Source organism: Melanerpes formicivorus, unplaced genomic scaffold, assembly GCF_026170545.1.
Source record: "Melanerpes formicivorus ecotype bairdi unplaced genomic scaffold, bMelFor1.0.p_v2 SCAF_59, whole genome shotgun sequence".
Lineage (NCBI taxonomy): Eukaryota > Metazoa > Chordata > Aves > Piciformes > Picidae > Melanerpes > Melanerpes formicivorus.
In genome coordinates, this window is record NW_027142411.1 from 3,114,141 (window position 1) to 3,128,406 (window position 14,266).

General features: G+C 45.5%; 1 protein-coding gene across 1 annotated transcript; it reads left to right on the forward strand.

Moving 5' to 3' along the window:
- Nucleotides 1-318: 318 nt before the first annotated feature.
- On the forward strand, nt 319-10,061 carry ATMIN (ATM interactor). The gene is made up of 4 exons (XM_068161636.1): nt 319-552; nt 3,729-3,854; nt 4,439-4,638; nt 5,634-10,061. Exons 1-4 carry the CDS (start codon nt 325-327, stop codon nt 7,462-7,464), a joined length of 2,385 nt encoding a protein of 794 aa, XP_068017737.1. The 5' UTR covers nt 319-324; the 3' UTR covers nt 7,465-10,061.
- The last annotated feature ends 4,205 nt before the right edge of the window (nt 10,062-14,266 follow it).

The following is a 14,266-nucleotide window of genomic DNA, read 5'->3' on the forward strand; positions in this document are numbered from 1 at the left end:
AGTGCATCTCTACACAAGTACAGAAGTGGCCACTGTCTCCTGGGCAGAGGAGATGCTGCAGTCTCATCCTCCCCTGAAGGGGTGACGAGCCAAGGCTGGTAGAAGTGTTTTCGCACAGGCGCTAGCTTCACGTGTTCCTTCGCGTCTGCATCCTGACTCGTTTCTATTCGCGGAGAAGCGTTCCCCCTTTCCCTGCGCGGCTGCTCTCGGCCCGACGCTGGCGCAGGGGGCGGGGTCAGGCCCCGCGCCTGCTGAATATTCAGTAGTGGCGATGCCTATTGGCGGCCGCCCCCGGAAGTGCGGGGCCGAGCAGCTGACAGCAACATGGCGGCGGCTGCAGCCGGGCGGCGTGGCGGGGGGTTGGGGCGGCCCCCGGCCCCAGCGGCTGTGCCCCTAGGGGACCTGCCGCCCGCCGGCGAGCTGGTGCGGCCCTCGGTGACAGAGCTGTCCCAAGTGAGGACCAACATCCTGTGCACGGTGCCCGGTTGCGGCAAGGTCCTGCCTAACAGCCCGGCCCTCAACATGCACCTCAGCAAGGCCCACCCGGTCCAGGTACCGCCGCCGCCCTGACTCGGGCCCGCTGCGCGGTGAGGCGAAGCCGGACTCGTTGCCCGGCCGGGCGCCTCCCTGCTGATGAACGCCGCGGGGGCTGCGGTGAGGGGGGTCGCCCTACCCCTCACCTCGCTCTGTGGGGACTCTGTAATGGCGCAGCTCTTTCTTCTGCTGCGACCCGAAGCCCCCGAGGCCAGCGCGGGTTCCTGCCGGAGGTCCGATCTCGCCCCGCCACTCTGGCGCCTGGGCCTTCTCCCGCCCCTGTCCCGCTGCGAATAGTCGCCCCGAGCCGCAGGCCGCCGGCCCCCGCCCACTGCGGCGGGTGAGGGGAGCTGCCCTGCTGGGCGGGAAGGCGAGGCCCCTCGGGGGCCTGCGGCCCAGGGGGGCCACGGCAGTGCTTGGCTTCGCTGGGGCGAACTGTGAAGTGTAGCAAGACTAGGGGGTGGGCGATTCCAAAGGGGAGTAAGTGTGCCTCGTTGAGTTAACCTTTCCCCAAGTAAGAAGAGCATGCTAGTACCTGCGCGTGTGCTGGTCGTATCGAGAACGTCACTAACATTGCCCCTAGAAAACAAGCGGCTTTGTACCGGCATTAAACATTACTAAGGCGGTTTCTGTTTCTGTTATTTCATTTGCTTGTGGTTTCCTTCTGCTCTAAGACACTAGAGCCTCACTCATTGAGTGCTGTGCAAACACACAGCGTTTCCTACCCATAGCAGTTGGCAAGTCATCACGATCCAAGTGCTTTTGTACTGGGGGTTTTGTTTGGTGTTTAAAAATGTCTGTGAGCCAAAAAAAAACCCTAGGTGGATACCACTTTGGAAACAAGCTCTCATTATCGTGGTACTCCTGGGAAAAGGCAGCAGGTGCTGAGAGGAGGAGAGCCCCAGTTCAGCCAGTGTGCGTTCAAGTGTGGGCCCTGCAGAAAGATGTCTCTGCTTCTCTCAAAATCATACTGCCAAGTGTCTGAGGATAAATCGTGTGCCTGGAGAACTTCAAGCAGGGCATTCATAGCTGTATGCTGGAAATGCAGCTCCAGTGGGCAGGCAATAAATAACCTTGGTTTGTGAATTACAGAATCAGGCGTGCGTTGCAGATGATCATTTGTGATGAACAAAAGGTAGTAGCAGTAAAAGGAATACTTGCCATCTCCTGTCTCTGGTTGCTTCAGTTGATTTCCTCCTGCACTAACAGCTCTGTGTTGTTCTCTCTCACATGGTACGTGAAGGCAGTTGTAGCAGAAGTTGCAGGGGTTCACTCAGGTCCAGCAGATAGTCCTTGCAGCTGTGAGCTTGTGTGCTGAGTGCGTGCAGGAGCCAGGGAGAGCACATTGATTTCATCTGCAGTGGGAGAGACTAGACATAGCTTTGTCTTAAAGGCAAATCTCTTTTTCACCTGAGGACTTTGAGACTGGCATCTGGTCAAAGTATTTCTGGGTAAATTGGGGTTAAAAAATGTAATTGGGTGTAGTGGGGCTGGAACAACTGGGTTTCTTTGAGTCATGTTCCTGTTTCGGGCAGTGGCTCTAGGAGATGCAAAAATAATCACAGTACTTGCCCAGCAGAGATAAAACAGGCCTCTTTATGAATGGTTTGTCCATGGGGCAAACTGCTGTACATAAAAATGCTTAGAAGATTAAAACAGGAGATGAAAATTCCCTTCTTAGAGAATTATTCCTGATCTTCTTGGTGAACTGGCAGCTGAACAATGATGTTGAGCATCTGGAAATATAACTGAAATATTGCTTGAAGGGATTATGTTTTACACAAAGTGTGCTAGATTGAGAGATGGTGTGAGGAAAAGCAAAGTCAGTGAAGTGTTTCACTCATCTGCTTCTTGGTATTCCTGAAGTGCAGATGAAAGGAATGCTTCAAAACCCAGGCCCAAGTACTTCAGAACAGAGTTGTTTGGCTATGACTAACTCTAGATAGGTAAGAAGCAGGGGCGTGAGCAGTGAAACCCTTTGTGTCCTGGCAGCTGTGGTGCATACTTTCTGTTTGCTTCACACGGGAAGAATGTTGTGCTTTGTGGACACTTTATGTTTGGTCTAATCTGTGTCAACACAGAGCAGCTGGAGATTTGCCCGAAGAAGGTGGTTAGGGACTGAAGGAAGGGAGTGACCAGTACACTAATCAGCGTTCCACCCCTTACTGTGCTTACTGTCAGCATCATCATGCTGAGGAAGATCGGGGCAGAGCTCAAACAGGGCATGGGCCAGTCATTCTTGCCTGAGTAGTCACCTTGGGGGTGCCTTTGGGCTACTGTTAACTGACTCTGCAGGCTTGATTGGCCTCCCACTCAGTCTCGGGACATAAGGAGACTCACAGCTGCTCTGAGCATCAAATTTGCAATAGTTCATTTTCACTTTTTTGCTTAAACACAGATGTCTGATGTTTCTACTGAGACTCGTAGATAGGCTGTGTCTAGACGGATGCATCTTGTCTGGTTTCCATGGCTGTGTTCTCAACAGGAGTAAATTCTGTGTGGTTTAACAACCCAGACATCTGATCAGTGTGTCCCTTTTATACGTCCTGTTGAGAGTCCCACAGGGCAAGCTGTGTCGCTTTCTCCTCTTGTGTGCATTGTGTGGTCAGCGATCACATGGCAAGCACAGGTATGCCAGTCACAAGGGTTGGAGGCTCAAGAAGAGCACATCATTTGTTAGGTTCACAGACTGAAGGGAAATTTGGCTTTTTACCTGCAATAAGTGGCAGTGTACTCGACATCCTTCGTTTTATTACGAGTAAATTCTAAATAGAGCCAACAGAATGCCAGTGTCAGGGAAGTGTTGTGTTACACAGCGTGTGACTAATTTTAGTGGAGCTTGAAGCAGACTCTGCTACTAACAAGTAAAAACCACACTGAGTTGGCAGCAGAGTGTAGTATCTGTAGGGAAAGCTTTTTGGCAGTTGTAATTGGCTTGGGGCAGTGAGTATCTGGGTAAAAGTAAATAGCACAGTCCCAGGACTCTGTAGAGCTTGAGGTAATTCCACTTGGTAATTTTGATGGTATATTTGCACAGTGGCATCCACGTAGGTGAAAACCCCATTTAAACTTAAGAAAGTGCCTTCAGCTCACTGAGGTGAAGTGCAGTGAGCCAAAGCTGATGAACATTTGGAATGTTGTCTTTGACTTGCACACTTGCCGAATCGTCAACGTCTCAACTGCCTGTTTTTCAGGATGGAAAACGTAATGCACCGATAAGGAAGGGTTTGAAAACTTCACAGAAATTCTACTGCTGTCCTATTGAAGGCTGCCCTAGAGGACCAAACAGACCATTTTCCCAATTTTCTCTTGTAAAACAGGTATTGCTATTTCCTGAAGTATCCTTTTCGTGCTGGTGTAGTCATCGTTGTCTTTACTCCCAAGGCCGTGCACGTTTGCCTTCGGGTATGTTCAGTTGGGCTGAGCCCCAGCAGGTGACTGGCTGGCACTTGGTACCATAAACAAAAAGGAAAAGTTCTGCTGTTTGCTCTGAAGTTGGCCTGTTTGCCTTGAGTGTATTTACCCAACTGTAGCTCCTCTGTGCACGTGTTGCAACATCTACTTAGTACACTCTTTGGCAAGATTCATCTATAGATGTATTAATGCCTGTAGGAAACCTCCGATAGCACTGGGACACACAAATGTTTGTGATGCTTTGGTTTATTCTGTTTGCTCTGTTTTCAGATGCACATAGCACAAGCAGAGTTACAAACTTTAATGTCTTTCTCTTGATTTCTTTGTGTTTGTTAATTACTCCTAGTAAGACCTCAACAAGAAAAATGTTAATTCTACTCTTCAGTGCTATTTAACACCTAAAACTAATGCAAGTCTTGTCTCCCCTAAACATGGTTTGCTGTCTTATCTCAGCTGACAGGTAATGTTTCCTTTTCATTGTGTGTTCCAGCACTTTATGAAAATGCATGCTGAAAAGAAGCACAAGTGTGATAAGTGTAGTAACTCCTATGGTACAGAATGGTATCTGAAGCGGCACATAGAAGTCTGTGGCAAGACTTTCCAATGCACTTGTGGGTGTCCTTACGCCAGCAGAACAGCACTGCTGTCTCACATTTACAGGACTGGCCATGAAATTCCTGCAGAACACAGGTAAAAGCAAAGCAGTTAAACAATGATGTGTATATCCATAACCATGTCCTCTATTTCCCATGTACTGGCTTCTTGTCTCCTTTCTGTCAGGTTCCATTGGAAACAGGCTCATGTTGTGTCAGCTGTAAAGCAGTTTGCAGTTTCTTTGTTCTGCTGCTTGTGGTAGTTTCTGTTTTGTTGAAGGCAGTTATTGATTGTGTACTTAATAAGATCAGGTTTCCCTAAATACAACCCAAAAGGTACTGCTGGCACTGCCCTGCATGGTGTAAGTGCTTGTCGTGCTTGTTGCATCTGCTCCTACAGTTCCGTGAGAGCAGAGATGATTTGGAAATGTTTATAGGTGCTAACTGGTGTGGGATGCAGTTCAGTTTATTTTCCTTCATAGTCTATTAATCTTTTCAAGTATTAGTGCATTCCTTTTTATTTTTTACTGGTTTTTTTCCATGCCTATATATGCATGTTTGTTTGTGTAGCTGTCTTCACGTGTCCACATGTTTCATAAAGGGCAGTCTGTTTCCTGAGGCTCCAGGCTGCCTGTCTTGGAGATTCCACTGCTGCAAAATTAAGTTTTGTGTGAAGGACTGCTAACTGTATCTTCAGTTTCCATGAAGTTTCCTTCACCTGCACATTAAGAACCACTGTCCTTTCAATGCTCAATCTTAGTTAGCATAAGAGTAACTAATTAAATGTCTTCAAATCAGAGTGCTTAATGTACAAGGGGAAAGAAACCACCTAAACTCCTACCTCCACTTAGAAATAGGTCTTCATAAAAGAGGTGACCTTCCTGCCTTTTTAAAGTGGAAAGAGTGAGGAATGAAATGTAACAAAATTGAACTTTGTGGAGCCTTTCTATGTTTTAATCAAGATTACTTGTCTTCTCATATCCAACCTCATCTGTGACTTCAGTCCCTGTTTTCAGTGCAGTGACTCAAAAGAATGGAAAGCAGATGTTTTGTGATTGAAAGGAGAATAAATTATTGATCTCATGTTCACAGGGATCCTCCTAGTAAGAAAAGGAAAATGGAAACCTCCATACATAATCAGCAGTTGGCAGAGAAAGCAAACGAAGCACTCATCAGTACACACAGTAATAACCCTGGCACTCAGGAACTGGAGTCCTCTGAAGTGAAGCCAGTGGCCTCCCTCGAAAGCTCTTGCCGCTCGAACTGCACGAGCCAAATGCAGCCAAAATGTACACCGAAGATGCTTTTGCCAAAGCCCAAGGTGGCTTTGGTTAAACTTCCAGTGATGCAGCTTGCCCCCTTGCCTGTCTATGTCTCTGCAACAGACTCTTCTGTCAAACCTGCTGTAGTGGCTGTTGATAATCAAGGTTCAGTTGTAAGTACTGTTCATTTACTGCCTCAATCCATAGGAATTCTGATTCCAGCACTGGAGGCAGAAACACTTGTATTTAAAGATAGCATGCCTGTTTCAAAAGTGACAAACTCTGGTGATCATGAACCAGTAAGTACTGGTGTGCAAGTTGAGTTGGATAAAGTTACACCAAATAACACAGGACATGAGCTGGGGAATGGCTGTCACAAGAACAAAATTTCTTCAATCAATATACAGACTGATTTATCTTGTATTTCACAGAGCTTTGTGCCAGCTGCAGCCTGGACTCCCAATTCCTCTGTCTCCTCTTGCTCTCAGACAGATCTGTCATTCAGTTCACAGGTCTCATTGCCCATCAGTGTACAAACACAGACGCTGCTGCCTGCTTCCAAACTGACTTCATCCATAGCTGCTCAGACTGATGCTTTTAGCCAGGTTTGTTTTCCAACGTGTGGCATTTCCAGAGAGACTCAAACCAGTAGGACACAGGACTCTATTGATGGAAGGGTGCAAATGGACCAGGCAGTAATGTGCACTGACATCTTTGACAATGTTCATTCATCTTACAATGTTTCCACTCCCATTGAACTTCCAGAAAACAATTTAATGCCTGCAAACCTAGATCAAACCTTGCTGCAAAGGAGTAACAGCAAGAGCCTGAGCCAGGATGCAGGGAAGTCTGAATCCCTTATTGGCTTCAATACACAGACTAATATACTTCCACCTCAAAATACAATGGATAATCAAACCCAGACAATGGACCTACTAAGTGATCTAGAAAACATCTTTTCAGGAAACATGCCTGGCCAGACTCTGGATAACCGTGGCCTTCTGTCTGAGACAAGTTCTAATGCTGACACTCAGCTGCCCTCTGGTCCGTCGCAGAGCACAGGAATAGATTTTGACATTGAAGAGTTCTTTTCAGCATCCAATATCCAAACTCAGACTGAAGAGAGTGAGCTTGGTACCTTGAACTCTGAGCCAGTTTTGGAGTCACTGGACATTGAGACTCAGACTGACTTCCTACTTTCAGATAGTGCCACACAATCGTATAGCTGCCGAGGAAATTCTAACTTCTTAGGTCTGGAGATGTTTGATACACAGACACAGACAGACTTGAATTTCTTTTTGGACACTAATACCCATCTGCCTTTAGGAAGTATTCTGAAGCAGTCTAGTTTCTCTATGAGTACTGATTCCTCTGATACAGAAACCCAGACAGAAGTATACCCATCTACTAAAACCATACCTGCTCAGACTCTTGAAAGCAAAGTCCAGCTCAGCAGTGCTGAAACACAGACTATGGACAGCTGCTTTGAGAATTTAGGGAGTTTATTCCTTACCAGCAATGAGACACAGACAGCAATGGATGACTTTCTTCTGGCTGACTTAGCCTGGAATACCATGGAGTCCCAGTTCAGTTCAGTAGAAACACAGACCTGTGAAGAGCTGTGCTCCTTGTTTCAGAGCTCTGATAAGCCCAGCCATTGAGTATTATAAATATAACTGGTTCCTGTGGTTTGAAATTAACTTATTGGGGTGGGAGAGATGACTTGTCCAAGTTAGCCACTTCACATTATTGAATGTAACTATTGTGAGCAGTTGGCCTAAGAGACTTTCCATGCTGAAGGTACTCTTGAATATGTAACTTCATATAAGCTATGTGTGTATAAACAGGGGGGAGTGGGGGACTGTAATATGTTCATGTACATTTGAACCTTAAAAAAGATCTATGTGGTGCCTATGTCTTCTTCCCCTCAAACTTCTCCACAAAGGTGATACTGCTTTCATTCAAAGAGAAGAACTTTTGAAGTTGTTCTCTCTCTCTCTATATATATATATGTACATATACATCTCTCTGTTTCTGGCTTACATGTAGGTTCCAATGTGCTGGACCAAAACTCTGGCCTGTACAATTCAGATACTTCCCTGAACTTACAGGGGAGGATTCTATTAGTATAAGCTACTTCTGTTTACTTTTTTTAGTAGCTTGTGTTTTAAATCCAGCATGAACATGATAAGCTGTATTGTCTTCTCTTTATGCCTTCACAGCTCTTTCTCTCTCTGCATCAGTTGGTATTTGCCAAATCCCTGTCCAGCCCTCTAGACACAGGCTCTTGAATTGTTGAGTATATTTATTGTTTTGAAAGTGTAGAAAGTAGTGCTTTCTTTTCTTTTGTCCCCCTGAATGACATCAGTGCTCTTTGAAGGGTAGGAAAAGGACTTGGAATACATAAGCATCGGGAGAGTTAGTATGTCATCCTTGTAGCTGGTGTTATAAATGGGACTAACATTTTAGAGTCTTTGTGAGGGATTTGCTTGAATTATTTCTGTCTGTAAGACATAAATGTATGATGTGTGTGCCTCAAAGACTGGAATCATTTGTTTTCACTGAAATTCTCCTAGCTTTAAGACACAAGTTGGGAAATGTTACCTCTTTCATCCTAACAGAAATCTTTGTAAACAGGGAATGTGATTCTCTAAAATGCTCATTCACCCAGGCTCCAGTTCTTGGAATTATCACTTCCAAACCCAACTGGAATCTGTGCCACAGAGCTGGGAGATGAGTTCACAGAAACCCTTTCTTGGTTTTGCACATGGATCTGTAGCCTTTGGTTCTGCAGCTTTGAGAGGTTTTCTGGGTGTAGTCAAATGCAGACAACCTTGTGTTTTCAGAGAAGAAACACCTTGGCTTGCTGTTTCTTTTCCTCTGTTCATTTTGCCCCTCACTGTTTGCAATATTTTTCATTTGCATGCAGACAAAAAAACCACCTACTCCAACTGTGAATGTATGTGGGAATTTGGCCTTAAGCAATTTTTATCTCTTGTAGCTGCAAAATGTAGGCCTCTGGTTTTGTCCTGGACAGGCTTTAGTTTCTTCTACCTTAAATGAAAAGGTAAAACCTTTGTGTCAAATTCCTGGGCCTGTAACAGACTTTCCTCCTCCACTGTGAGCGGAGAGGTATTGGCTGCGTATTTCCTAGGCAGCCATCAGGAAATGTACATCCAAGCCTTAGTTCTTGAAGACTTGCTGTGCTTTGTGCTTCATATCCTCAAGGATGTGGGAGTTAAGTTACTCATCCATTGCAGCTAGCTTGTTTTGTTGAAAATGAGCAGTACTGGTTTGGTTGGGGGTTTTGTGTCTCTTCTACCACTCCCCCAATTGCCACCTGACGCTGACACGGCAAGCGGCTCTAGTTCTGCTGGTAGCAATCTAACTAGATCAACCCCCAAACTCATCTTTTCCTCCTGAACATCTCCTGGAACCACAGCTGTGCTGCCTCTTCAGTTTTTCAGCATTTCTAGGTGTGAGTTCAGACACTTCCAGTCTTTGCCTGAGGAAACTGCAGAAAGGAATGTTGCAGTTCCCCCCCAGGAGTACAGTGGTTCTGCTTTGGGGAAGCCCTCCCAGGTTTCACAGTGCCTAGAGTTCTGATCTTAAGGGAGGGCTATGTTAGGAGAAGGAAGGCACCACTTGTGATTCAGTTTCTTCTGAACATGATTGATTCGTGCTCCTCTGCCTCCTTGGAAATGGGGGAAATAAGATAAATGACAAAGTTAGGTTAATTTATTCTGTTGCAATAATTTTGTACCTCCTTTCTTGCCCCTGGCTGGAATCCCAGAGGACATTTCCTCATACATTTGTGTCTCTCTCCCATGTGTAAGTTGCCTACTGACACAGGAAAGGGAAGCAGTTACTACAAATCCGGCTGGGGAAAACTGTGTTTTTAGAATGCAGGAGTGAGACACTGTGCATTACCTCTGGATTTAGAAGGTCAGTCTTCTCTCTGTAAGAGAAAGGTGATGAGGAGCAGGAGGCTTTGAATTGTAGCCATCTGAGAGACCAGCTAGCATTTGAAGAACTTTGAAAGTACTTCACAGCTCAGAATGAGAATTGGCAGGTTCTTACAGTGTAAACCAAAGCTCTTAACATCAGTGACTATCAGAAACAACCTAAGGTTTGTGTGGACACAATCTTACAATGTAACTGGTATTTATTGTACTTTGTAATTAAAGGTATTTATGAGCTTTGTGTGTTTTACCTGGACATGCAAATGCCATTCCTTTCCATTAAAGCCTGAACAGCAGTGTGTCACGACGTTGTGTGTTGCAAGGGCAGTGCTGGGAAGTTACTAAATGGCTGCTTCTGACCCAAATTAACTTCTGTCTTCAGGACTCTGAGCCTCTGTGAATTACTCATAACTTTAGCAATGCATTTGGGTGCCATGTTGCTGCCCTCTGTCACTCACCTTGGATTCAATAAATACTTGTGTGAAAATACAGAGAATGCAACCGGACTTCAGAGCTTGCTGAGTCCCACAGTGAACCTGATGAGAGCTGACCTGAAGTAGTGATGTTACTTAATGTTACCAATTCTTCAGCTTTGCAGCAATGCTTTTGAGCAAGTTCTTGTAAAAGGCTCATTTCCTCCTTTGGCTGTTGTTTTCAACTCCAGCCAGAGCTATTTCTGGTAGTGCTGACATGATACTTGTCTCCCTTTTTCTGCAGTTTGTCTCTGATTTGATTTTCAAGGCACTGTCTCTATTGTAAGTATTGGTCAGTGACTTCTTTGTTAACTCTCTCTTGTGTCCACTGAGCTGCTATACAAAAGTAACATCAGCTGCTTAGCAGAAATGTTTACCTGGAAGTGGTACTAATGTGACATGGACTCTCTGCATTTCCTGCTTCAGTCTGTGACCCTGTGTCTGCTGAGCCTTCAGCTGAATGCCTGTGTAGTGCTACTCTAAAATCAGTAGTTTGTAGCTTGACTTGAGCTCTTCTTGAGTATACAAAACCCCAAACAAATAAAACAGAGCAAATTTGGCACATGTGTTCTGTGAGAACTTAAGCACCAAACAGCTGGAAGTGAGAGGTCTCTTGTTACCTTCCCTATTTGCTTGTCACAACACTGAAAGTTTGTATGGCAGTTGATGTATTTTTCTTCTAGCCTTGGCTTTACTTGCATCTCTTTCTGCTAATACTCTCCTTTCTGCTTGGGGTAGGGAGCAATCCTCTGGTTCTGTGTGTCAGCCTAGAGAAACTGCTAGTGTAAAGCTGGTGTTCACTAACACTACATGTTCTTAGCTATGCAAAGCTGTTTGTGCTAAAAAACTGTCACTCCCAATGGACATGAGATCTTAACATACATATTTGCAGCTGTAAATTACAGAGTTATAAAGCAAGCTTTGTGAGACCTCCTCTAGGTTTGAGCAATTTGTGTCTGTACCTTAATGTACACAACTCATACTGCTTACAGTTTCTTATTCCAAGGCACAAGTGCAAAAGGCTGAATTTCCCTGTTAGTCAGAGGTACCTTCATTGTGCAGAGGCAACAGAACAGAGAGAGAGGACTGCCTTCCACTGTTGCAACTCCTTACCCTGCTAACCTGTGCTCTCACCTGCTCAGTCAGATCTGAATTTGTGTTTTGGGAGATGTCTGTTAGGAGGATTTGGGATCTTAGGGTGCTGGGGCTTTTCAGACTAATGCAGTCTGGATTAACATGGGGTGCTCAGCTGAGCTGACCACTTGGAGGTGAACCCCATGTCCTTGCTTTTATCAGTAAGGTTGCACAGCATCCTTTGCTTTTGTTTCTGAGATGCTGGCTTTTAAACATGATCCACATACATTCACCCCAAAATGTTGATGTTCTGGGCCCTGCAAGCTTTCTCCTTCATGTTTGGTTTAAGGTGCTGCTATGGTTGCATTCCTGCAGGCCTGCTGGAAACAGACTGCCATTAATAGCTTTATGTGAACAGTATGAGGACAGGGTGGTGTGATGCAGCAAGCTTCAGTGCAGGGTGCAAACACACATGTGCTGCTGCTGCTTTTTTAGCAGTTGATGTGATTTAAACGTGTCCTAGAAGGATTTGCTGCTTAGGGCATGACTGGATTTCCTTGTTTCAAATGTCATTGCCATGAAATGAACAGAATCAAGGAAGTACCTGGTTGAGCTCTGCACTGCCTTGCACTCAGGTCGGGGGTGTGTTTGTGCTTGTGTGCCAGACTCTTCCTCTCACTGAAAATGTAATCAGGCAGCCTGGAACAGTGCAAACTCCCAAAGGAGCTGCTGAGCTACATAGCAGAAGTCTTCTCCTTCTGGTTCTTTTCCATGTACTGGCTTTACAGCAGTACCTTCAACATAACCAGCAGTGGAATGGATGACTTGTGATGATGTAAACTGCACATTTCACAACAAATGCTTTACATGCATGCTTCAAGTAGCTGCATGCAGAGCTAGGTTGGCAGTAATTCTATCTGCAGATACTTGCCAGTGCCCCCCTGATAAAGCTAGATCTGAGAGTCGTGGTTTTTTCAGCTGACAATTCAAAACCTGATTATGATCTAATTTAAACTTGTAATTATTTGGGATGGATGAGTAATGAACCTTGTGGGTGAGTCTTTCCCACAGCTTGTGAGAGTTAATAAGGCTGAGGAATGTCCTTAAAATGTTGTTCTCATCACCTCTGGGATCTTGATCTGGTGGACAGGTTTCATTTTCCAGTGATGCCCACGTTTAATTCTTGCTGTTTAAGCCATCAAACTTGAGTAGATGAAAGGAAACATTCATTTCTTAGATCTCTTTTGTAAGTGACAATCCCAAAGGAGGAATGTTGTGCTAGTAATTGCAAAGCTTCTAACTCCTGTGCTCTGGAAGGGCAGTTTTGTCACCAAAGCCTTTTGCATATTCAGGTTGAAGAGTTTGGCCAGACAAGACACAGCAGGCTTTTGATACTGGGTTTTGTTTCCAGATGCAGAGGTTGCTGTGGCTCCCCTGTGCCTATCTGCCAAGGAGAGTAACACAGAGCTTTTCGTGGGGCTTTAAAAGTCCTGATGCTTGCAAAGGATGGAAAGATCAGGGTGTGAGGTAATGAGAACTGAAGGGAGTTTTGGGTTACAGGGAGTAGCCTCTGCCCTAGTGAGACTGATCAGTGCTGCTGTAGCTGAGATCTCCATCATGGAATCTTCCTGTAGAGAAGTTGTTGTAGCTCTTGTCACTAAGTGGGTAGCAACAAATAAAAGCTGTCTGAGTCTCACTGGTGTGGTGGCCAAGCCAGTTCAGACCTTCAGCAGAACATGCTGCTTTCTGGTCAGGGCTGTCATTTTGAAGAGAACTTGTGTGAGCAGACTGGCACAGATGGAGCTTTTAGTAGTGGAGTCAAGCATTTAATTCTTGGTTATTAAATGGTGGAAATGGAGGAAAGAGCCCAGCAGTGCCAGGGAATTGCAGCATGTGCTGAGTTAAAGGTTGAGGCTGTGTTTCCTGTGAAAGGCATTTTAGTATGTGTATGTTTTGGGGGGGTTAAATTCTGTTTCACTTCTGGGATGTATTTAATGTACACTCCACTTTCCAACTGAAGCAGCGGAGAGCTGTTGCTTCTCATTTGCAGCACACTCTGAAAGGACAGGTTACTGAATGTCACTGCTGTCCAAATGGTCTGTTGTTGCTGCAGGAAGCTGTGGCCTGCAGAGCCTGGCATCTGGCAGGCTTCTTGAGCAGCCCTGGGTGCCTGTGAGCTGTTGTCCACTCCAGGGGGAAGGAAATCCTCTCACATTCCCTGGGAAAGGTTCCTTCTCTTTCTCACACAAGGATTCAGCAAATCAGTTGATCAGATGAGAGGGCTCTGAGACATTTTAGAACAACTTATGTATCTTGAGTACTCCTGAGCAGTTGGTGCTTGTTACTGTAGAGAAAGAAGTACTGGGTGGCTTGTGTTGCACCTTCATCCAGCTGTACTCTAAAATGTCTCTAAGAGTGTGTGTTGGCTTTGCAGAATGCATCTGTGGGAGGTGTTAAGGGAATTGGGAGTCTGCTCCACCTAGACAGAGAAAACTTGGCTGTCTTTCTGCTCTTTAAAAGTCTAAGAATTAGCTTTCAGGGTAAGCTGTAGAGCACTGGAGCACCACAGTGTGCTGCAGTTGCTTCAGGAGGATAAAATGGTATCTGAGGTAAAATGTGTCTGAGATGCAAAGAGAGCAGCACGGAGCCTCCTCTCCTCTGCTTCATCCAGGTGGCAGCTGTCCTGGAACTTCTCATGCCAATAAACTGTCTGCATCACTGGCAGTCACAAATCTCTTCTGTCTGTTGCTCTAATAAATTAAAGCATTGGATGGTTTCAGCTTTCTGCACCTGTGTCAGTACAAGTCCTTATCAGGACGCTGGAAAAAGAGAGACAAACAGGAATCCTGGCCGAGAGTTCCAGTAAGAGTCCTGGCACTCCTGGGCAGGCAGCCATTGGGATGGCACTGGAAAGGTGACATTAGCCCAGCACTGGAGCCGTGTTCTGAGCAGCT